The sequence below is a fragment of the Hyaena hyaena genome, unplaced genomic scaffold (genome assembly GCF_003009895.1).
Source record: "Hyaena hyaena isolate Hyena2069 unplaced genomic scaffold, ASM300989v1 scaffold_27, whole genome shotgun sequence".
NCBI lineage: Eukaryota > Metazoa > Chordata > Mammalia > Carnivora > Hyaenidae > Hyaena > Hyaena hyaena.
Genome location: NW_024080659.1, coordinates 5,904,151 through 5,922,804, shown reverse-complemented (window position 1 = coordinate 5,922,804; position 18,654 = coordinate 5,904,151). Strand labels below are relative to the sequence as shown.

General features: G+C 45.7%; 1 protein-coding gene across 2 annotated transcripts in view; it reads left to right on the top strand.

Annotated features, from left to right (window-relative positions):
• The first annotated feature begins 782 nt into the window (after positions 1-782).
• Positions 783-18,654, top strand: part of MYOCD (myocardin) — a 55,306-nt gene continuing 37,434 nt past the window's right edge. For both annotated transcript variants that reach the window (XM_039227387.1, XM_039227386.1), the window contains exons 1-2: positions 783-813; positions 2,630-2,791. In XM_039227387.1, coding sequence (XP_039083318.1) covers positions 798-813; positions 2,630-2,791 — 178 coding nt within the window. In that variant the 5' untranslated portion in view covers positions 783-797. The remainder of the gene's footprint in view (positions 814-2,629; positions 2,792-18,654) is intronic.

The window sequence follows — 18,654 nt, the reverse complement described above, 5'->3', positions numbered from 1 at the left end:
CTCTTCAAAGCTGCGTAGGAGAGGCTTTGGCCTCTGCTACCTGGAAAACAGCTGTCTTTGATCAGAACTGGAGTGATCTCTGGACCCCTCTCCGGGGGCAAATAGGAGACCCAATATAGTGGCCTAAAAACCCAGAACTAGAGATCAGGGCCTGATGTCCGGCTGTTGCCCTAACAGAACTCCACATCATCCTCACAGACACCTCCACCATCCAGAAGACTGTGGGACTTGCTAAGTAATCCCTGGGCATCCTTCTAACCCATGATGCTTCCGAACAGTGGCCTTTACATTTCCACGGCTCCTAAGAGAGAAGCCAGGCAAATTAACTGGAGGAGGGCATACGTTGTCACGTGACACTAGATGGACTCAGGCTACATTTCATCTCTAACCATAGTTCATTTCGTGGCTGTTTTAAGAGTCCCTGGAATAGAATGGACTATAACACGAGTGGCTTAGTAGCATCTGAGCTTTACTATTATTTTATTAACACAGACCCGCACGGCCATTAAGTGTGGACCCATGCTCCTTACCTTTCTACTCAATGTTTCCAGCCTGAAATGACCAGAGAGGCTTTTGTAAGTCTTCCCACATCACAGTGTAGGTGACTGGGGAGATTCGCAGGTTCTGAGGAATGCTTTCCCCTTTCGAGAGAAATCGGGGTTCTTTTCAAGCCCCAAACTGGGCTGTTCGGCCATCTGGGGCCCACAACGGAACTCATTCTGTGTTTGTGCTTGCAGACTGAAGACGCGCTGAAGCACAAGGTCAGAAACAGACCCGACCGCGTGGACGTGGTTAATATGCACGTTCTTCAAGGTGAGGCTGCACCCAAGTGTAAACCCAGAGCCCCATAGAAGGGTGGGCCATCGTGCCAGAGTCCTTCTCTTTGTGCATTTGTGAAGGTGTCTCAAACAGTGTCCCCTGCTCTTCCAGAATGGTCCTTTGAGTTGTTTTAGGGCCACTTAGTCCCATCAGGAAGGTATAGGCTGGGCTCCGATCTCCGCTGCACCATCTCTGGGCCTCTCTGAGCACCTCTCTCTCCCCGCCACGTACCAGATTCCTCTAAAGTGTGTCCACCCTTTAGCCAGTAACAAATCCCTAGCATGCTAACTAAGGAAAACAATCAAGACATGCCAAAACGTATATATACAGTGACGTCTACTAAGGGATCACTTTAGATGTTGGAACATTGGAAACAGGGATATGTCCAGCTCTAGGCGATTGGCTGAATTAATTTCGCATGGTTCATGTGATTGAATGCCTTGCAGCCACTGCAAATGAGGCTTTCAAAGAAAAATGATTTAATGAGAGAGGGCCTCCAAGATGATGTTGAGTGCAAGAGACCAGAAAACAAAACCGTATTCATGATCAGGTTCAGGGACAAAAAAACATACATAAATGGTATTTACAGTTTGAAGCTGTGATTTAAAAAAACAAAAACCAAAAACCATAGACCTGAGGCACCTGGCTGGCTCAGTCGGTGGAGCGTTTGACTCTGGATCTCAGGGTTGTGAGTTCAAGCCCCACCATGGGTGTAGAGATGACTTAAAATGTTTTAAAAAATTTTTAATTAAAAACAAAAACAAAAACCTACCCTTAACAATAAGTATAAACAGTTAAGAAAGGTACCCACCTATTAAAAACAGAGGTTTCTTGATGCTTTCATTCTCAGAGCCCAACATGGGGCTCGAACCCACGAACTGCAAGATCATGACCTGAGCCCAAGTTAGAAGCTTAACCGACTGAGCCACCCAGATGCCCCTCTTTATTTTATTTTTTTTTTAAATGTTTTATTTCTAGGAGAGAGAGAGAGAGACAGCGTGAGCAGGGGAGGGTCAGAGAGAGAGGGAGACACAGAATCTGAAACAGGCTCCAGGCTCCGAGCTGGCAGTCAGCACAGAGCCCGATGCGGGGCTCGAACCCACGAACTGCGAGATCATGACCTAAGCGAAAGTCGGACACTCAACCGACTAAGCCACCCAGGCGCCCCATCTCCCCCAAGTTCTTACACAGAAATAAATTGGGGACTAACCAAAAGAGGAATAGAAGGGTGATTTATGGCTTCTTAGTGACCTTTGTCACTCTCAAGTGATGAGAAACTGCCTGTTGGATCAATTCAATATTAAAGATCCTCCTGTTTAATAAAGTTACTGTTTCAAAGAGATTTTTTTTTTCCTTTACAATTGACCCTGACATTTGAATCAGTGTCACAACATCCCCAAATCTAAACCCCTGAAGAAGTCCTACTACTACAACTAATTATAATAATAGGTAATACTTGCTTCAGGCTTCTCCTGTGCCAGACAATATATAGACAGGATGTGCGTTCAAATGTTGCAACTTAGGGTCAGCAAGCAATGTCGATCCTGTGGACTGCCTGTTCACAGAATCACCAAATCGCACTTTTTTTTTTTAAGAATCGTTGTGAAGTGCATTTCTCTAACTCTTCTGTGCCTCTCCATTTGCCTTTATTTGGAAGCATCTAGCCTTTGTTGCTAATCCATGTGAAGGGATGATGATGGCACTGAAAAATTATCAGGGCAGTAGAGCCCAGTGTGGTACAAAAGTAAAACACCCAAAGCAAAAACAATGCCACATTCTAGAACCGATTCTTTGTGCTTCAACCCCTTAGCCTCCACTACAGAGAGGTCCATCCCAACTGCTCAGATGAAGCTGAAGAGAGCCCGACTTGCAGATGATCTCAACGAAAAGATCGCTCTCCGACCGGGACCTCTGGAGTTGGTGGAGAAGAACATACTCCCCGTGGACTCTGCTGTGAAAGAGGCCATAAAAGGTACTTAGAACCCATGGCATGCTTCTCTTGTGTGCTCTGGGATCTGAGGGCAGCCAAGGCTCTGACCTGCCTGGGGGTGGGGCCTCTCACTAGACAACAGTCCTGCGGAGAGTCGCTGTCCCAGAGTGGTCTCCATAACCCGAGACCCTGGGAGTGAGGACGAGACTCCCACACACTCGCCCTGCAACGTCAGGTTAACACCAACCAGTGTGGTCCTAGTCAAGCAGGTGGGGAACCTGAGTTGATGGAACTCTCCCAACCTCTCCCCTGCAAGGTTCTATCACTTGGGAGTCACGGCCCCCTGGAGCCCTCCTCTTCTAGAGGAAGAAGACTAGTAGAGCTGAACAGACATTAGACTGGAATCAAAAGACCTGAACTCTAAGCCCTGTTTGCTGCGTGTCGGGGCTTCCCCAGGGCCCTCCGCCTCTCAGAGGTGCTGATGATGACACTCGCCCGGCCCAACTCAGAGGCTCCCGGGAGTGAAGCTCGGGTTATAGATACACGTGAAAACTCTTTGTAACAATCCCCACGGGGACCCCAAGGTTAAAGAAGTACAAATACTTAAGGAGGAACACAAGCATTAGTTCTTTCGTAAACCGTATAAAATAATTAAGATCAAGTGGACCCAAATAGCCCAAGTGCATTGAGGAAACGGTGGAAAAGGGAACTTAGCATTCCCATAGGCGAACTTGACTTTTCTTCCAGTGATGCCCACCAAGAACAACGTTACGGATTATTGATGTTTAATAAGCAACACATTTAAATGTTTAACCCACCATCAAAAGGTATACGTAAAGACATTCTATCGAGCACGTAAGTTCGATGTGAAACTTGTCATCAGGTGTATTATCCCCGATTCTAAAATCTTGCTGTCACCCTGCCATTCAAAGGCCATGCGACTTTAGTGTGTGGAACCTATAAATATGAAAATCTCTGCTCGAGGAGAAATGCTCACCCATCAGCCATTATCCCCTGTGACGTTCCCTCTTTACTCTCTCCCTGCACACTGAACATCCCATGCCTTTGAATTTGGACTATCCTAGACCACCCAACTGGGTACTATCTCTGTCTCACCTCTGACAAGATCTAAGAAAAAGCTCCATGGGGTATCTCCTAATTTCTTAACATTCTCTATTCCATACGTTTAAATCTATTATTGATTTTATGTGATAAGGGGAAAGATGTCAATTTGCAGTTTTTGGTTTATGGTGAGATTCTGGTTTTCCATGTGATTTCGTGGTACTGGCAATTCATGGCTATTCCTCTCATTGTTCTACTGGGCATTTTCTCTCGTTCCTGCTTTGCTGAAACTACTCATGGAAAAAAATAATGCTAACCCTCCATCTGTCACAACTATCTTTTACCTGTTTGTGCTTTGCCTTTTTGTATGTGAGCATATTTTATACCTATAAGATATTTTTATTTTCTATATAGTTCAATCTAGTCATGTTTTTGTGGTTTCTGAATTTATCAGTGATTGAAAACATTTCTTAGCTCAGGAATCATAGAGTAATTCACCTCTAATGTCTTCTAACATTTATATACTTCATTTTTATTTTTCAGTCTTTCGGGCATATGAAATTATTTAAGTGTGTGGTTTATTTATTTATTTATTATTTTTAATAGTTTACTGTCAAGTTGGTTTCCATATAACACCCAGTGTTCATCCCCACAAGTGCCCTCCTCCATGCCCATCACCCCCCTCCCCCCCACATCCATCAGTCCTCAGTTTGTTCTCAACATTCAAGAGTCTCTCATTATTTTTAATGTTTTTTAAAATTTTTTATTTTTGAGGGAGAAAGACAGAATATGAGTGGGGGAGGGGCAGAGAGAGAGAAAGAGAGAGAGAGAGAGAGAGAGAGAAACACAGAATCCACAAAGCAGACTCCAGGCTCCAAGCTGTCAGTACAGAGCCAGACATGGGGCTTGAACCCGTGAACCACGTGATCATGACCTGAGTTGAAGTCAGATGCTTAACTGACTGAGCCACCCAGGTGCCCCTAAAGTACGTGGTTTAAAAGACACTGCTAGTTCTGTGTTTTTCCACAATTTTATTGATGTATTTTACAATTTACTTTGGCATCTACCTGACAAGTCTCTTTACATTGGTCTGATATTTCTAATGTTTCTTGGCTATTCTCATAAGTCTATGCTGGATGAAATTTAAAATCAGTGTAGCATATGCCAGTTTCAGTCTTGTTAGATTTTTGTTTGGGGTTGCAGTGAATTTTTTTTTTTTAATTTTTTAATGCTTATTTTTCTGAGAGAGAGAGACAGCATAAGTGGGTGAGGGGCAGAGAGAGAGGGAGACACAGAATCTAAAGCAGGCTCCAGACTCCAACCTGTCAGCATAGAACCCGATGTAGGGTTCAAATCCTTAAACCATGAGATCACGACCAGAGCCAAACCCAAGAGTCAGTCAGTCAACTGACTGAGCCCCCGCCACCCGGCACTGATGCTGGTGCATTTTTATGTTTAAAATACATCAATTCTTCTGAGACAGAAATACAGTCTCTCTTTCCATTTATTCAAGTCATCTTTCATTTTCCTTGGTGAGGTATTTTTTTTTAAGTAAAGTCACATCAATTATTGCTGACCTATAGGAAATCTATTAATTTTGCACATTTTCTAACTTGGAAAGATTTCTTAATATTTCCAATAGTTGCTCCTACAAATAATGAAGATTTGTCTCCTGCTTCATATTTTTCCTGCCTTGTTGCACTGGCTGATACTTGAAAAGTGACATGAAGATTTTATTAATATATTATATAACTAGCATCATCTAAAACATTATATACAGTTATTCATAACATATTTTATATACAAGCTTCATGCTTTATGTGCAAATTACATATTTGTAAGTTACATGAGTTTTATATAAATTTTAAAGTTTAATATACTGTACTATATGAACCTCATAATCTAATAATAATTGTACCTAATAATAATTATGCAAACCTAATTATATATAAAATATATAACCTAATAATAATTATACAAACCTAATTATATATGAAATATATAATTTTATACCATATATAAAATTACATATGTGAATTACATAAAGCACATAATTTGTTATTTCATATTGTACAATGAACAATATTTCACTATACCGTTTAATAATTATTAATATATTACATAGTAGAAAAATTATGATTGTCACTTTTCTAGTACTAAGCAGTATTATATTGTTGTTATATGGATGTTATGTTTTTGTTATATTGAGGATAATATTTTTCTGTTTCTATCATAAATGGGGATTTCTTCACTCATATACCTCTGTATGTGCCATTAACCTTTGGTATAGATAGGTATTCTAAGGAGGTATTTCTCTATAAGATGGATGCTGAATTCTTAAAATGCTTTCAGGGCACCTGGGTGGCTCAGTGGGTTAAACATCTGACTTTGGCTCAGGTTGTGATCTCGTGGTTGGTGAGTTTGAGCCCCACGTCGGGCTCTGTGCTGACAGCTCAGAGCCTGGTGCCTGCTTCGGATTCTGTGTGTGTGTGTGTTTCTCTCTCTCTGCCCCTCCCCTGCTCACTCTCTCTCAAAAATAAATAAACATTAAAAAAAATTTAGATGCTTTCAGCGTGCACAAAAAGATGATCACATGGGTTTTCTTCTTTGACCTAGGAATGTGGCATTGCTGTCTTTCTTAATTATCTTGCATTTCTGGGGGGGAATCCTACATACAATTTCTTTCTAGAAATATTTTTATTTTATTTTATTTCAGGTTTGCATCTCTTTTATTATTAGTTAGGATAACAGTAGCTGCTAAACCACAAAACTTCAGTGGCTTGACACTAGAAGTTTATGTCTTGTTCATAAACGGTCGAGGAAGGCTTTTTCCTTAATGGCGGATCTTTCCAGCACACAGTCTGCTTCACTCTGGCTGCTTCAAGGTCCCCTAGAGCAGGGATGCAAACTTTTTCTTCAAGGGCCGACAGTAAGTGAGCGAAGCTATTTAAACCGTCCCAACCACTTAGCTCTCAGCTGCTGCCATGTGAAAAGAGCCATAAGCGCGAAGTCAGCAAATGGGCATGGCTGTGTTCCAATAAAACTTTATTTACAAAAGCAGGTTCACAAGCCATAATTTGCCAACCTGTGCCCTCAAGCCTCCTCATCCTCTGTAGCTAGCCAGGGAGCGGAAAGCAAGAACGAAAAGGTCCACCCACCGATGGTAAAAGCCTCCACTTGGACATCAGCATATCACATCTGTTCCCATTCCCCTGTGAAAATAGCGCCAGTGGCTCAGGAAGGTATTTTTCTGGCGGAACAGTGATTTTCCCGCAATATCTCCCTACTGTGGAAGGGAGAACATAAATTTTTATGACTAGCTCGTCTTGTCTGCTACAGTGCTCACAAATAATATTCGTCTTTGTTTTTGTTTTATCCTTGTCAGGTTTAAATATCAAGACTTATACGTGCTTCACAAAATAAGTTATAATTATCTTTCCATATTTTCCCATGTTTGGAAAGGGTTTATGACCACACTGATCAGCGCTTTGAAAACATTGCCTATTAAAGTCATGGGGACTCAATACTTTCCTTAGGAGTAGATCTTTAACAGCTTTTATTCTGTTTTGTCCATAGTTTTTTTGTGTATTCAGATTTTCTCCTTACGGTAATTTGTACAGTTTACCTTATACAAAAAATTCCCATTGTCCCTCTGGATTACAAAGTTATTAACGTCCAGCCCTATTAAGTCGTGGCTTTACAATTATTCTAGGTCGCTCTCAACCAGGGGTTAGATGCGATATTTTAAAGCAGTGTGGTCATTTGTGTGTTTTCTCCCTTCCTCCCTCCCTCTTTCATCAAACTTGCAAAAAGTCTGTCTTTCTAGGCCGTTATGATTGCAAAGAAGCAGCTCATGAATTTGTTCACAGATGCTGTTGGTTTCTGGTCTTGCATTCAGTTTCACCTCTCATGAAGGTCACTGAGCGGGACAGCCTCCATGAGGAGGGTTGAGGATCAAGAATGTTCATCAGTTTCAAGTGCAGTGGGAACAGGTGGAGGCAGAGGGAAGCTTAAACAGTCGGCTCCCATTCAGGTGAGGAGCAGAGGCCATGAGCAGGAGTGCAGTCAGTGGAAGTGGACAGAAAGCAATAAACATGAGGGCTAGTAAAATAGTAACAACAACAAACGGAAGGTGTGAAGCGGGAACTGTCGGATCCACCGCCCTGGTTTTCAGAGCTGGACTCTAACTTTGGCCACACAGCCACATACTGACTCAATCCTAAATGCCTCATTCGCTCCTCTCTGAAACCCCAGCAACAACAATAGCTCTCTCTTGAGTCCTTTTCTCAAGTTAGACTCGGTTTTTAAATTATGTAAAGAATTACCGATGGTACGTTAGGAGACTCGTCTAATTTCTGACCACAAGAACTTCGCACTTCAAGAACAGAGGAGGGGAGGGGGCACCTGGGTGGCTCAGTTGGTTAAGCGTCCGACTTCGGCTCAGGTCATGATCTCGCGGTTCGTGGGTTCGAGCCCCACATCAGGCTCTGTGCTGACAACCAGCTCAGAGCCTGGAGCCTGTTTCAGATTCTGTGTCTCCCTCTCTCTCTGACCCTCCCCTACTCATGCTGTCTGTCCCTCTCAGAAATAAATAAAAACATTAAAAAAAAAAGAACAGAGAAAGGGGAAAGCCGTCATTCCGCGCGACAGTTCCTCCGAAGGGTTGGATAAAAGTCGCAGTGAGATCTTGTACGCTTGTACCTAACCAGGACCTCCTGGAGGCGTGACTGCTTAGCGAGCCCTGAAGGGAGAGGGGCAGAGATGAGTAATAAGGATGGTCAGGCCATAAGGGACCTTTACATTTTGTCCTAAGAGCAGAAGAGAGACTCCAGCTTCTCTAATCATGTAAGGAAACAAATGTAAACAATTTTCTAGCTCCCCAGCAAGGGAGAACGTCATTTAAAATAATGATGATGCTGGGGCGCCTGGGTGGCTTAGTCGGTTAAGCATCCGACTTTCGCTTAGGTCATGATCTTGCGGTTCGTGGGTTCGAGCCCCGCGTCGGGCTCTGTGCTGACTGCCAGCTCAGGGCCTGGAGCCTGTTTCAGTCTGTGACTCCCTCTCTCTCTGACCCTCCCCTGCTCATGCTGTCTCTCTCTCTCGCCTAGAAATAAATAAAACATTTAAAATTTTTTAAAAAAATAAAATAAAATAAAATAATGATGATGCTAATAATAATAATAAATGGTGGCGAGCCACTGGAAGGGTTTATGGTGGGAGCCGGAGCCATGTTTGTGTGGGAACACGGTGGACATTCTGCTTCTAGAATGATCCCTCTGGCTGCAGACTCAAGAGACGTGAAATTGAGCCAGAGTGCTGGCTTCTGTTAGGCGGCTGTTTTTCTTGCCTGAGGAAAGTTGATTAAGGCATGAATAAGAGTCATGGCTGGGGGTGTGGAAAAGAGAGACTCTGAGAGAGAATGGATTTTGCATATTTAGATGATCAATAGAAGATACCAACTGAGACAAAGGGAAGGCAGAGATAACACCTAGGTTTGTTTCTGTCCTGGGCGACTGGGTAAACGGCCGCCATTTGTCTAGATGGGGACCATGAGTAGAAGAGCAGATTTGGGGAGAGATGTGAATTCTTATTTCAACTGTTGGACTTGAGGAGCCCACAGAAGATGGAGGGGCAAGGGACTAAGTAAGCAATGGACTCCATTGAACTAGAATTCAGGAGAATATTGATCTAGAGCTACAGATTTGGGAGACTTGAGTGGAGATGAAAAATCAAACTAATAGTCTACATAAGGTTACCCTTTCATCCATTTATTTATTCACTTTCTACTTATGGAGAATCTTCAGTATCAGACACTATTCTAAGGGCTTGGAATAGACCAGTCAACAGAACATTTGTGCTTCAACAGAGCTTATATTCTAGTGGGGAGACATAGACAATAAACGCATAATGAATGATTATGTATTATAATAAAGGATACAAGTGATGCACAAGTACAAGTAGGGCAGGGTTCAGGGAATCAAAAGTGCCCACTAGAGACTAGTCGGGAGGAAGAAAGCATGTATAAAAGGAAAAGAGGGATAGGAGGCTCCCGGATGGAGGTAGGGAGTCTATGAAGATGACAGAAAGGAATGGCTACAGAAGAAGGTTGTCTACATCGAGGAAAATCCAGCACCAGTAATGGGGAATGGACCCAGGCATCAGCCTCTTAGCCGTAATCTTCTAATGTGTGTAAGAGTTTTTATGGAAAAGGTGATGGCACTTTGGGTAGCCTGTCCAGCGGTGATGATGGCCCAGCCCCCTCTCTGCCTGTCACTTCTTGCGATTAAATCATCTCCCCCTGGTGATGTGGTGACTCGGGGCGGAGGTTCACCTTGCGTTGTGCCCTCTCTTCATGTGCTCTTCCAGATGTGTTTACGTTTCCCAGCTCACTCTGCAGCTGGGTTTCCATGTGCCAAGCCCTGAGAGGAACACTTAGTCATGGTCTTCCTCCAGGCGTTAGGAAAGACCAATCTAGAACTTCTCTCAACCCAGGAAAGGGTTTGTTTGTCTTTTAATTTTTAAATTCGGAAGAAAATATGTTTTATTCTTTAAATACTTTTCTTAAATAAATTTTTGAGAGAGAGAGAGAGAGAGAGCACAAGCAGGGGAGAGGCAGAGAGAGAGAGAGAAGATCTGAAGCAGGCTCTGCACTGTCCACACAGAGCCTGATGCAGGGCTCAATTTCACAAACCGTGAGATCGTGACCTAAGCCAAAGTCAGTCGCCTAACCGACTGAGCCACCCAGGTGCCCCTATTTTATTTATTTTCATTCCAGTATAGTTAACATATGGTGTTATGTTAGTTTCAGGTGTACAGTAGAGTGATTCAGCACTTCCATCCATTACTCAGTGATCACCATGACCATGACAAACAAGTGTCCTCTTATCCCCGTCACCTGTTTTACCCATCCCCCACCCTCTCCCCGCTGAAAACCATCAGTTCATTCTTTAGTTAAGAGTAGTTTTTGGTTTGCCTCTTTTTCTTTCCTTTGTTCCTTAGTTTTGTTTCTTAAATTCCACATATGAAATCATACAGTATTTGTCTTTCTCTGACTTTTTATATATATATATACATATATATATATATATATCACTTAGTATTAGACCCTCTAGATTCATCCATGTTGTTACAAATAGCAAGATTTCATTCTTTTTTATGGTTGAGTAATATTCCATTGTATATATATATACACCACCTCTTCTTTATCCATTCATCTATCAGTGGACACTTATGCTTCCGTATAAGTAATGCTGCAATAAACATAGGGTGCATATATCTTTCTGAATGAGTGTTTCCATATTCTTTGGGCAGATACCTACTAGTGTGATTACTACATCATAAGGTAGTTCTATTTTTACGTTTTTGAGCAAGTTTCATATTATTTTGCACAGAGGCTGCACCAGTTTTCACTCCTCGCCAACAGCGCATGAGGGTTCCTTTTCCCCCACATCCTCACCAACACTTCTCGTTTCGTTGCTTCTTGTGTTGTTGATTTTAGCCCTTCTGACAGTTGTGAGGTGATACCTCACTGTGGTTTTGATTTGCATTTTCTGGATGAGTAGTGATGATGAGCATCTTTTCATGTGCCTCTTGGCCATCTGGATGTCTTTTCTGGAGAAATGTCTGTTCATGTCTTCTGCCCATTTTTTAATCGGATTCTCGGTTTGGCATCGGGTTGAGTAAGCTCTTTGTATGTTTCGGATACTAACCCTTTGTCAGATACGTTATTTGCAAATGTCTTCTCCCATTCCGTAGGTTGTCTTTTGGTATCGTTGCGTGTTTCCTTCGCTGTGCAGAAGCTTTTTATTTTGATGTAGTCCCATGTGTTTATTTTTGCTTTTATTTCCCTTGCCTCAGGAGACATATCTAGAAAAATGTTACCATGGCTGATGTTAGAGAAATTACTGCCTGTGCTCTCTTCTAGGACTTTGATGGTTTCAGATCTCACGTTTAGGTCCTTAATCCATTTTGAGGTTTTTTTGTGGGTGTGGTGTAAGGAAGTGGTCCACTTTCATCCTTTTACATGTAGCTGCCCAGTTTTCCCGGCACCATTTGTTGAAGAGACTTTCTTCTTCCTTCTGGATATTCTTTCCTGCTTTGTTGAAGATTAATTAATCACATAAGTGTGGGCTTATTTCTGGGCTTTCCATCCTGTTCCATTGATCTATGTGTCTATTTTTGTGCCCGTACCATACGGTTTTGATTACTACAGCTTTGTAATATAACTTGAAATCTGGGATTGTGATACCTCCGGTTTTGTTCTTCTTTTTCAAGATCGCTTTGGCTTTCTGATTTGACTTCTCCAGGAGGAGGCTTGGGCCCCCTTGTGGCCACATCTGAGGAGCATGCACCCAATTCCCTGTTTCCTCTTCCTAGAAAGTCACTAAAGGGGTCTGAATACCCACTTCCAACGTGTGTTGGGGAGAGGATTCCCAATCCTCACAAGCAATGCCCAGTACACCAGCTGGGCATCTGACGATTGAACTCAATTCTGAAGCCAGCTGTCTGGAATAGCGTCAGATCCCACAGCTAAGCGGCTCGGTTCTGGAAGACTACCTCTTCAGACACCAGTCGCAAGCAATTGTCACCTGTGCTTCTGATCAACCAGCTACAGATCAGAGGTTCCCATGATGCTCCCCTTGAGTTCAAGGAGTTTGCTAGAACGGCTCACAGAACTCAGGAAACCCCTTTACTTACTAGATTACTGGTTAATTATAAAAGGGATAGAGCTCAGGAACAGTCAGATGTAAGAGACAGAGGACGAGCCAGGTACCCATGCTCTCCAAGTACATCACTCTGCCCCCTTCTCCACGAGGTCGTCAACGTGGAAGCTCTCCCTTTGGGTTTTTAATGGAGGCGTCATTATACAGCTACAGTTGATTAGATCATTGGTCACTGGTGATTGAACTCAGTCCCCAGCCCCTCTCCCATTCCTGGGGACCAGGAGGGTGAGCCTGAAAGTTCCAACCATCACATTATTGGTTCTCCAGGCCGCCAGCCCCCCATTCTCCGCTGAGGTCCCAAAGCTACCTTATTAACATAACAAACAACACTTTTGGGGCCCTCATCACTTAGAAAGTTCCAAGGGTTTTCAGAGCTCTGCGCCAGAAAGGGGGATGGGGACCAATATAGATTGCTTATTATAAATCACCATAGCACAATTACTAACAGCCACAGTCTCTCAGGACAGACTGTCGAAACAAAAAAACTAGGTATGATGTTACACAGGAGTGAGGATTTGTGAGCACAGAAATTATATCCTGGAGTTCCACACGGCCTCCTTGAGCTGATGAGTGGGTCATTATTACTTAAAGATCCCTCAGTTTGAGAGGCACATGGGTGGCTCAGTCAGTTAAGCGCCCAACTCTTGATTTCGGCCCAGGTCACTGTCTCACGGTGCGTGGGTTCAAGTCCCGCATTGGGCTCTGCACTGACACTGCGGAGCCTACTTGGGAGACTCTCTCTTCCTCTCTCTCTCTCTCCTCCTCCCTCTCTCAAAAATAAATAAACATTAAAATAATAATAATAAGATCCTACACTAGTCTTTGTTCACCCACACCCCAAAGGTGCAGACTTCATAACAAAGCAAACACAATCCCTATTTACTAAGAATCCGGCCATCCTTCGGAGATTCCGGAAGTCCAGAACACTCTGATCATTTATTTTAAGGTGCATAGACAATAACCGTGGCCGTAAGCCAGATGGTAGAGCCGTTCGGCTTGTCATAAAAAGAAAAAGGGTTTCTTTGGCATCGCTTTCTCCTGGACAGAATGTATCATTCCATAACGAGAAATCATTTCTAAAGTAGACGTGATCCTGGGGCGGGTGGCGGGGGGAGAAGGCAAAACGAGGCTCTCGCGGAAAGTACTTCTCTGTGCTCTTGGCCTTGACCGCCCATCAAAGCAGTCATGGGCATCACTGTGAGGTCTGCAGCTGCGGAGAGGTGCCGCACCCCCACAAGGAGACCCTAAAAGGGTGAGGCCCTGCAGAGGGGAAGCAAGAGACAGGGCTCAAGTCTCCTTATGCACCTGATGATCTTCTTTGACCCTGGAGAATTGGCCTCAAGCGCCAGCACAGGATTAAGTCCTTCTGGTTGGCTGTTTTCCTCCACTCATGTGGTCCCAGAATCAGACTACGTTTTAGAGGCTAGAGGCTTCAGACAAATTTCTAAGGTGCCAGGAATCTGAGGAAAAAGAATCCTCGTTCCTCCAAGCATCCATGGACATCCGTTTCCGTAATAAAGGCACCTGGTCCCCTTTAAGAGCGGCGAGTTCGGTCTTTGTTGGACAATATTGTCTGTCCCCTACAGACTGTGTATTGAAATATCTTTAGGCAAAAGCCACGTTCGAAGTGTATTTATTATAGGGGCGCCTGGGCGGCTCCATCGGTTGAGCGTCCCTTAGGCTCAGGTTGTGATCTCTCGGCTCGTGGGTTTGAGCCCCGCATCAGGCTCTGTGCTGACAGCTTGGAGCCTGGAGCCTGTTTCAGACTCTGTGTCTCCCTCGCTCTCTGTCCCTCCCCTGCTCATGTTCTCTCTCTCAGAAGTAAACGTTAAAAGAAAAGTTTATTATTTGTTTTTGAGAGAGAGACAGAGAGAGAGATGAGGAGGGGCAGAGAGAAAGAAGGGGGTCACAAGTAGGCTCCACATTGTCCACACAGAGCCCAAAGCGGGGCTCAAACTCATGAACGCAGAGTCGAAATCCAACGGACTGAGCCCCTCTGGCGCCCCTAGGCAAAGGCCACGTTGAAACCCTAGCTACTTCCACAGGGATCATGTTGTCCCTTAGAAAATGGATTTTCCTTCTGTCTCTTTCAAGAGGGCGTTAAGAGCCGGTCTGTCCTGGGAATTAAAAATAGCTCTCCTGCTGGGCACTGAACAAGTTTGCAAGTAGATAAGCAAGCGAGGCCCTTTTCTGCAAGCCACGTCGGGGTCTCCTAGCCGAAAGGTACCCAGGACCCCGGCTACCTCCCTGAACCCCGGGATCCTAAATGTTTATGCACAGCAAGTGCAGCTTTTTCATTCATCCAGTTGCTTCCAAGGGGGACAGAGAAAGCTCAGAGTCCCCAGGCCAACAGTCCCTGGGAGCCAGCGCCCAGAGCCAGTCCCCCCGGGCATAGCCGGGAGATGATGTCAGGGCCTCCCAAAGAGGTCCCTTGTCACCGCACCCCCTGACGCGTCCCGTCCCCGGGGACGATAGCCAGCACACCACGCTGCAGCAGCCCCGTGCTGCGGGAGATCGGAGCAGAGGCCCCGGGTCACAGCACAAAGCAGACAGACAGACGCGGCTGTCCCAGAGACAGCCAGATAAAGTGACCTTTGTCCCTGTCCACGTGAGCCTGGCTTGAACCAGGAAGGAGAGGAGGGAAGGAGTGACACAGCCTTTCCAGGGCTCTGGGGAAGCTCTCTTTTTGCTTCCCACCCCCACCCCCAACCTGGGGGCGACCCCCTTGGGGCAAACCAGCTTTTCTGGTTCTGGATCTTTGCAAAGCTGATCACAGACAGTCAGCCTGAGGAGTGGGTCTTTTTCTTATTTTTGATAAGCTCCTAACAAAAGCAGTAACTGTCACCCCCAGGCTAGGAATTATTCAACCCTTGCCCATCAGGGACTGGGCTCCGCAAATTGTTCTGTTGTTTTAATCCTCAAAACCTCAAAATGAGGTGAACTTTTATCCCCCGTTTTAGAGGTGGGGAAACTGAGGCTCTCAGGGGTTAAATCACTTGCCAGGAGACACTAGCAGTGACGTGAGGGGCCGAGAAACCACCCACGACTGGGTGAGTCCAGAACTGACGTTCTTACTGACCTTGCCGGACAAACCCACACACATCATCTCAAAAGGATGTCTCTGCCTTCTTTTTTTATGTTTTCTTTATTTCTGAAAGAGAGAGAGAGAGAAACAGCATGATCAGGGGAGGATCAGAAAGAGAGGGAGACACAGGATCCAAAGCGGGCTCCAGGCTCCGAGCTGTCAGCACAGAGCCCGACGCGGGGCTCGAACCCACGAACTGTGAGATCATGACCTGAACAGAAGTCAGACGCTCAACCAACTGAGCCACCCAGGTGCCCCAGGACGTCTCTGCCTTTTGCTACCAGAGCGTCTCTGTGTTTCAGCCTCTCCTGTGAACGGGGGCTGGGTCGAGTGTGCACACGTGTAGCGGCTCATCTTCGGACCGGCTGTCACAAATCCAAGCCACCAGCAGCCCTGACAGTGGTGATTGGCCGGGAAGGGTGGGGGAGGGGCGGGGGCAAGGCGGGCTCTTTGAGCCTGTGTCGGAAGGAAGTGGGCCTCCTCCCTGGCTATTCTGACCTGGTACATGGTGCTTTTTGGAGATCAGACAAATCGGAGTCTAGTTTGGGGCCTCAGCTCTCACCTTGCTGAGTCCTTCAGGTGTAAATAACTACCCCAGATGTGGTTGCGTGGACACACGTCTTCATGGACGTCAGCAGAAAAACTTCTGGGTTTTTTTTTTAAAGTTTATTTATTTTTTTAATATTTGTAACATTTATTCATTTTGAGAGACAGACAGAGCGTAAGTGGGGAAGGGACAGAGAGAGAGGGAGACACAAGCTGAATCAGGCTCCAGGCTCTGAGCTGTCAGCACAGAGCCCGACACGGGGCTCGAACCCAGGAACTATGAGATCATGACCTGAGCTGAAGTCCAATGCCTAACCGACTGAGCCACCCGGGCGCCCCACACTTGAAGTGTTTAATTGAAAATTGTGTTTGTTTCCCCCTGCTTCATTGAGGTATCATTGGCAAATCATTTAGTGAAAGTTTTTTTTAATTATTTTTTAACGTTTATTTATTTTTGAGAGACAGGGCATGAGCAGGGGAGGGACAGAGAGAGAGGGAGACACAGAATCGGAAGCAGGTTTTTGGCTCTGTTCTGTCAGCACAGAGCTTGATGCTGGGCTCGAACTCACGAACTGTGAGATCATGACCGGAGTTGAAATGAAGAGTCAGACGCTCAGCCAACTGAGCCACCCAAGCTCCCCAAGCAGAAAAACTTCCTTAAATGATTGCCGCCACTTGGTCAAGTAGACTTCTAGAAGCTCTGTCTCTCCAGGGATTGGCTCCCTGAATAATCCTCTCCCCTGGCTGGTATTTCTTACTCATCCTTCCTGCTGTTTGCCACTCTTCCCTTCCCCTTTCGCTCCCCCCATCAGGGTCAAGTTCGCCCTCTCTGTCTGTCATCCTATCCACATCTGACCGTCATTTCAGGCTCAGCCCAACCCCACCTCCTCCAGACGTCTCCCGGGACTTGTCCACAGTGCGGTCTCCTCCGTCCATTCGGGTTGGCACTCTCTGGTCGGTCTGATCCTTGACAGATGTCCCGCGTTGTGTCCCATGGGGACCCTGTCTTCACGGCATCGTATCCGATTTTGCTTCCACTTCTCTGCTTCTCCTAAAGTGTGAAGGCTGGACGGGAACAAAATAATTGGGGAATTCGCCGCCCAGCATTCCTGACTCCTTTCCTCCAGATACCCGACTTTGAGACTTTCCTGCCTTATTGTAGCGCCTCGCTCCAAGGTCACCAAATGCCAGGTGTCAAAGTGGAAAGGGCAGGCTGATGAACGGGTGGCAATAAGCTATGGGATATGGAGATATCCTTAGGTCAGGTGCACAGGAAAAGGAGAGACGTTGGCCATGACCCACAGCGTGTTCCCTAAAGGACTTAGCACCCGATGATTTCCAGGGAGGGTGATGGATTTTGCCACCCCTCTGCTGGTGGCTCGGAGAGTTCACCCTGCAGTCGTAGCTCAGTCCCTGTGCGCGCCGAACACTGCGTGTCCCCATCCACAAGACGGTGATGAGAAAATGCGCCCTTCCTCTGACTTAGCGGACGGGAGGTGTCACAAAAGTTGATGATTTTTGTTATTGCCCACTAGTCAGTGAATGCTGTTTTCATCATTTGCTCTCACTCCGCTTGAAACAAGGTGGGATGTTGCGCGTAGGAAAACAACTTCTCTCTCTGTCTCTCTCCCTCTCTCCCTGCCCACCTCTCGTAACGTTTCCACTCAATGTCAGAATACTCGGACAACATTGTGGCTTGACGACCTTCCTCTGGCGCGTGCATGTTGGGGAAGAAGCACGCGGTGTGGGTGCGGGTGAGATGGTGGGGTGCCCACGGGGTGGGGGAGACTTTGCCCCAGGAAGTATCAGACCCCGCGAAGAAGCTCTGTACCCACTTAGACTGAGGGAAGTGTGGAGGGAATATAATAAAACTTTCAGGCAGAAGGTCCTGTCTGGCAGAAAAGCCTGGCTGCCCCCAGGGACTAAACACTCTCACGCGCAGGGCTCTCTGAGGTTGGAAATGGAGTCGGTTCAAGGGATATGCCAAGCAGAGCCAGAGAAATGCTGTGATTTCTGGGGTGGGGTTGGCTTAACACCCCCACCACCCTCCCAAGTCTAGCTGGCCCTCAAGGACATATGTAACCTTTTGACAGGGACAAAGCCTTTAATTTCTACCAATACAAGTAGGACTTGAAAAAGCTTTTTATTTTTTTTCACGTTTGATTTGTTTTTGAGGCGGGAGGGGAGGGTGCGCAGAGAGAGAGGGAGACACAGAATCCGAAGCAGGCTCCAGGCTCTGAGCTGTCAGCACAGAGCCCGACGTGGGGCTCGAACTCACAAACCATGAGATCATGACTTGAACCGAAGTCAGATATTTAACCCACTGAGCCACCCAGGTGCCCCAGGACTTGAAATTTCAATGACACATGTTTCTTTGCAGAGCCCAGGGTTTGCCCTGAGAGAAGAAGGAAAAGAAGGAGTGGGCTAACTCCGGACTCTTAAAATAGACCAGAGTACGGAAGGGGGTGGGGAGGGAGTGAGCCCTGATC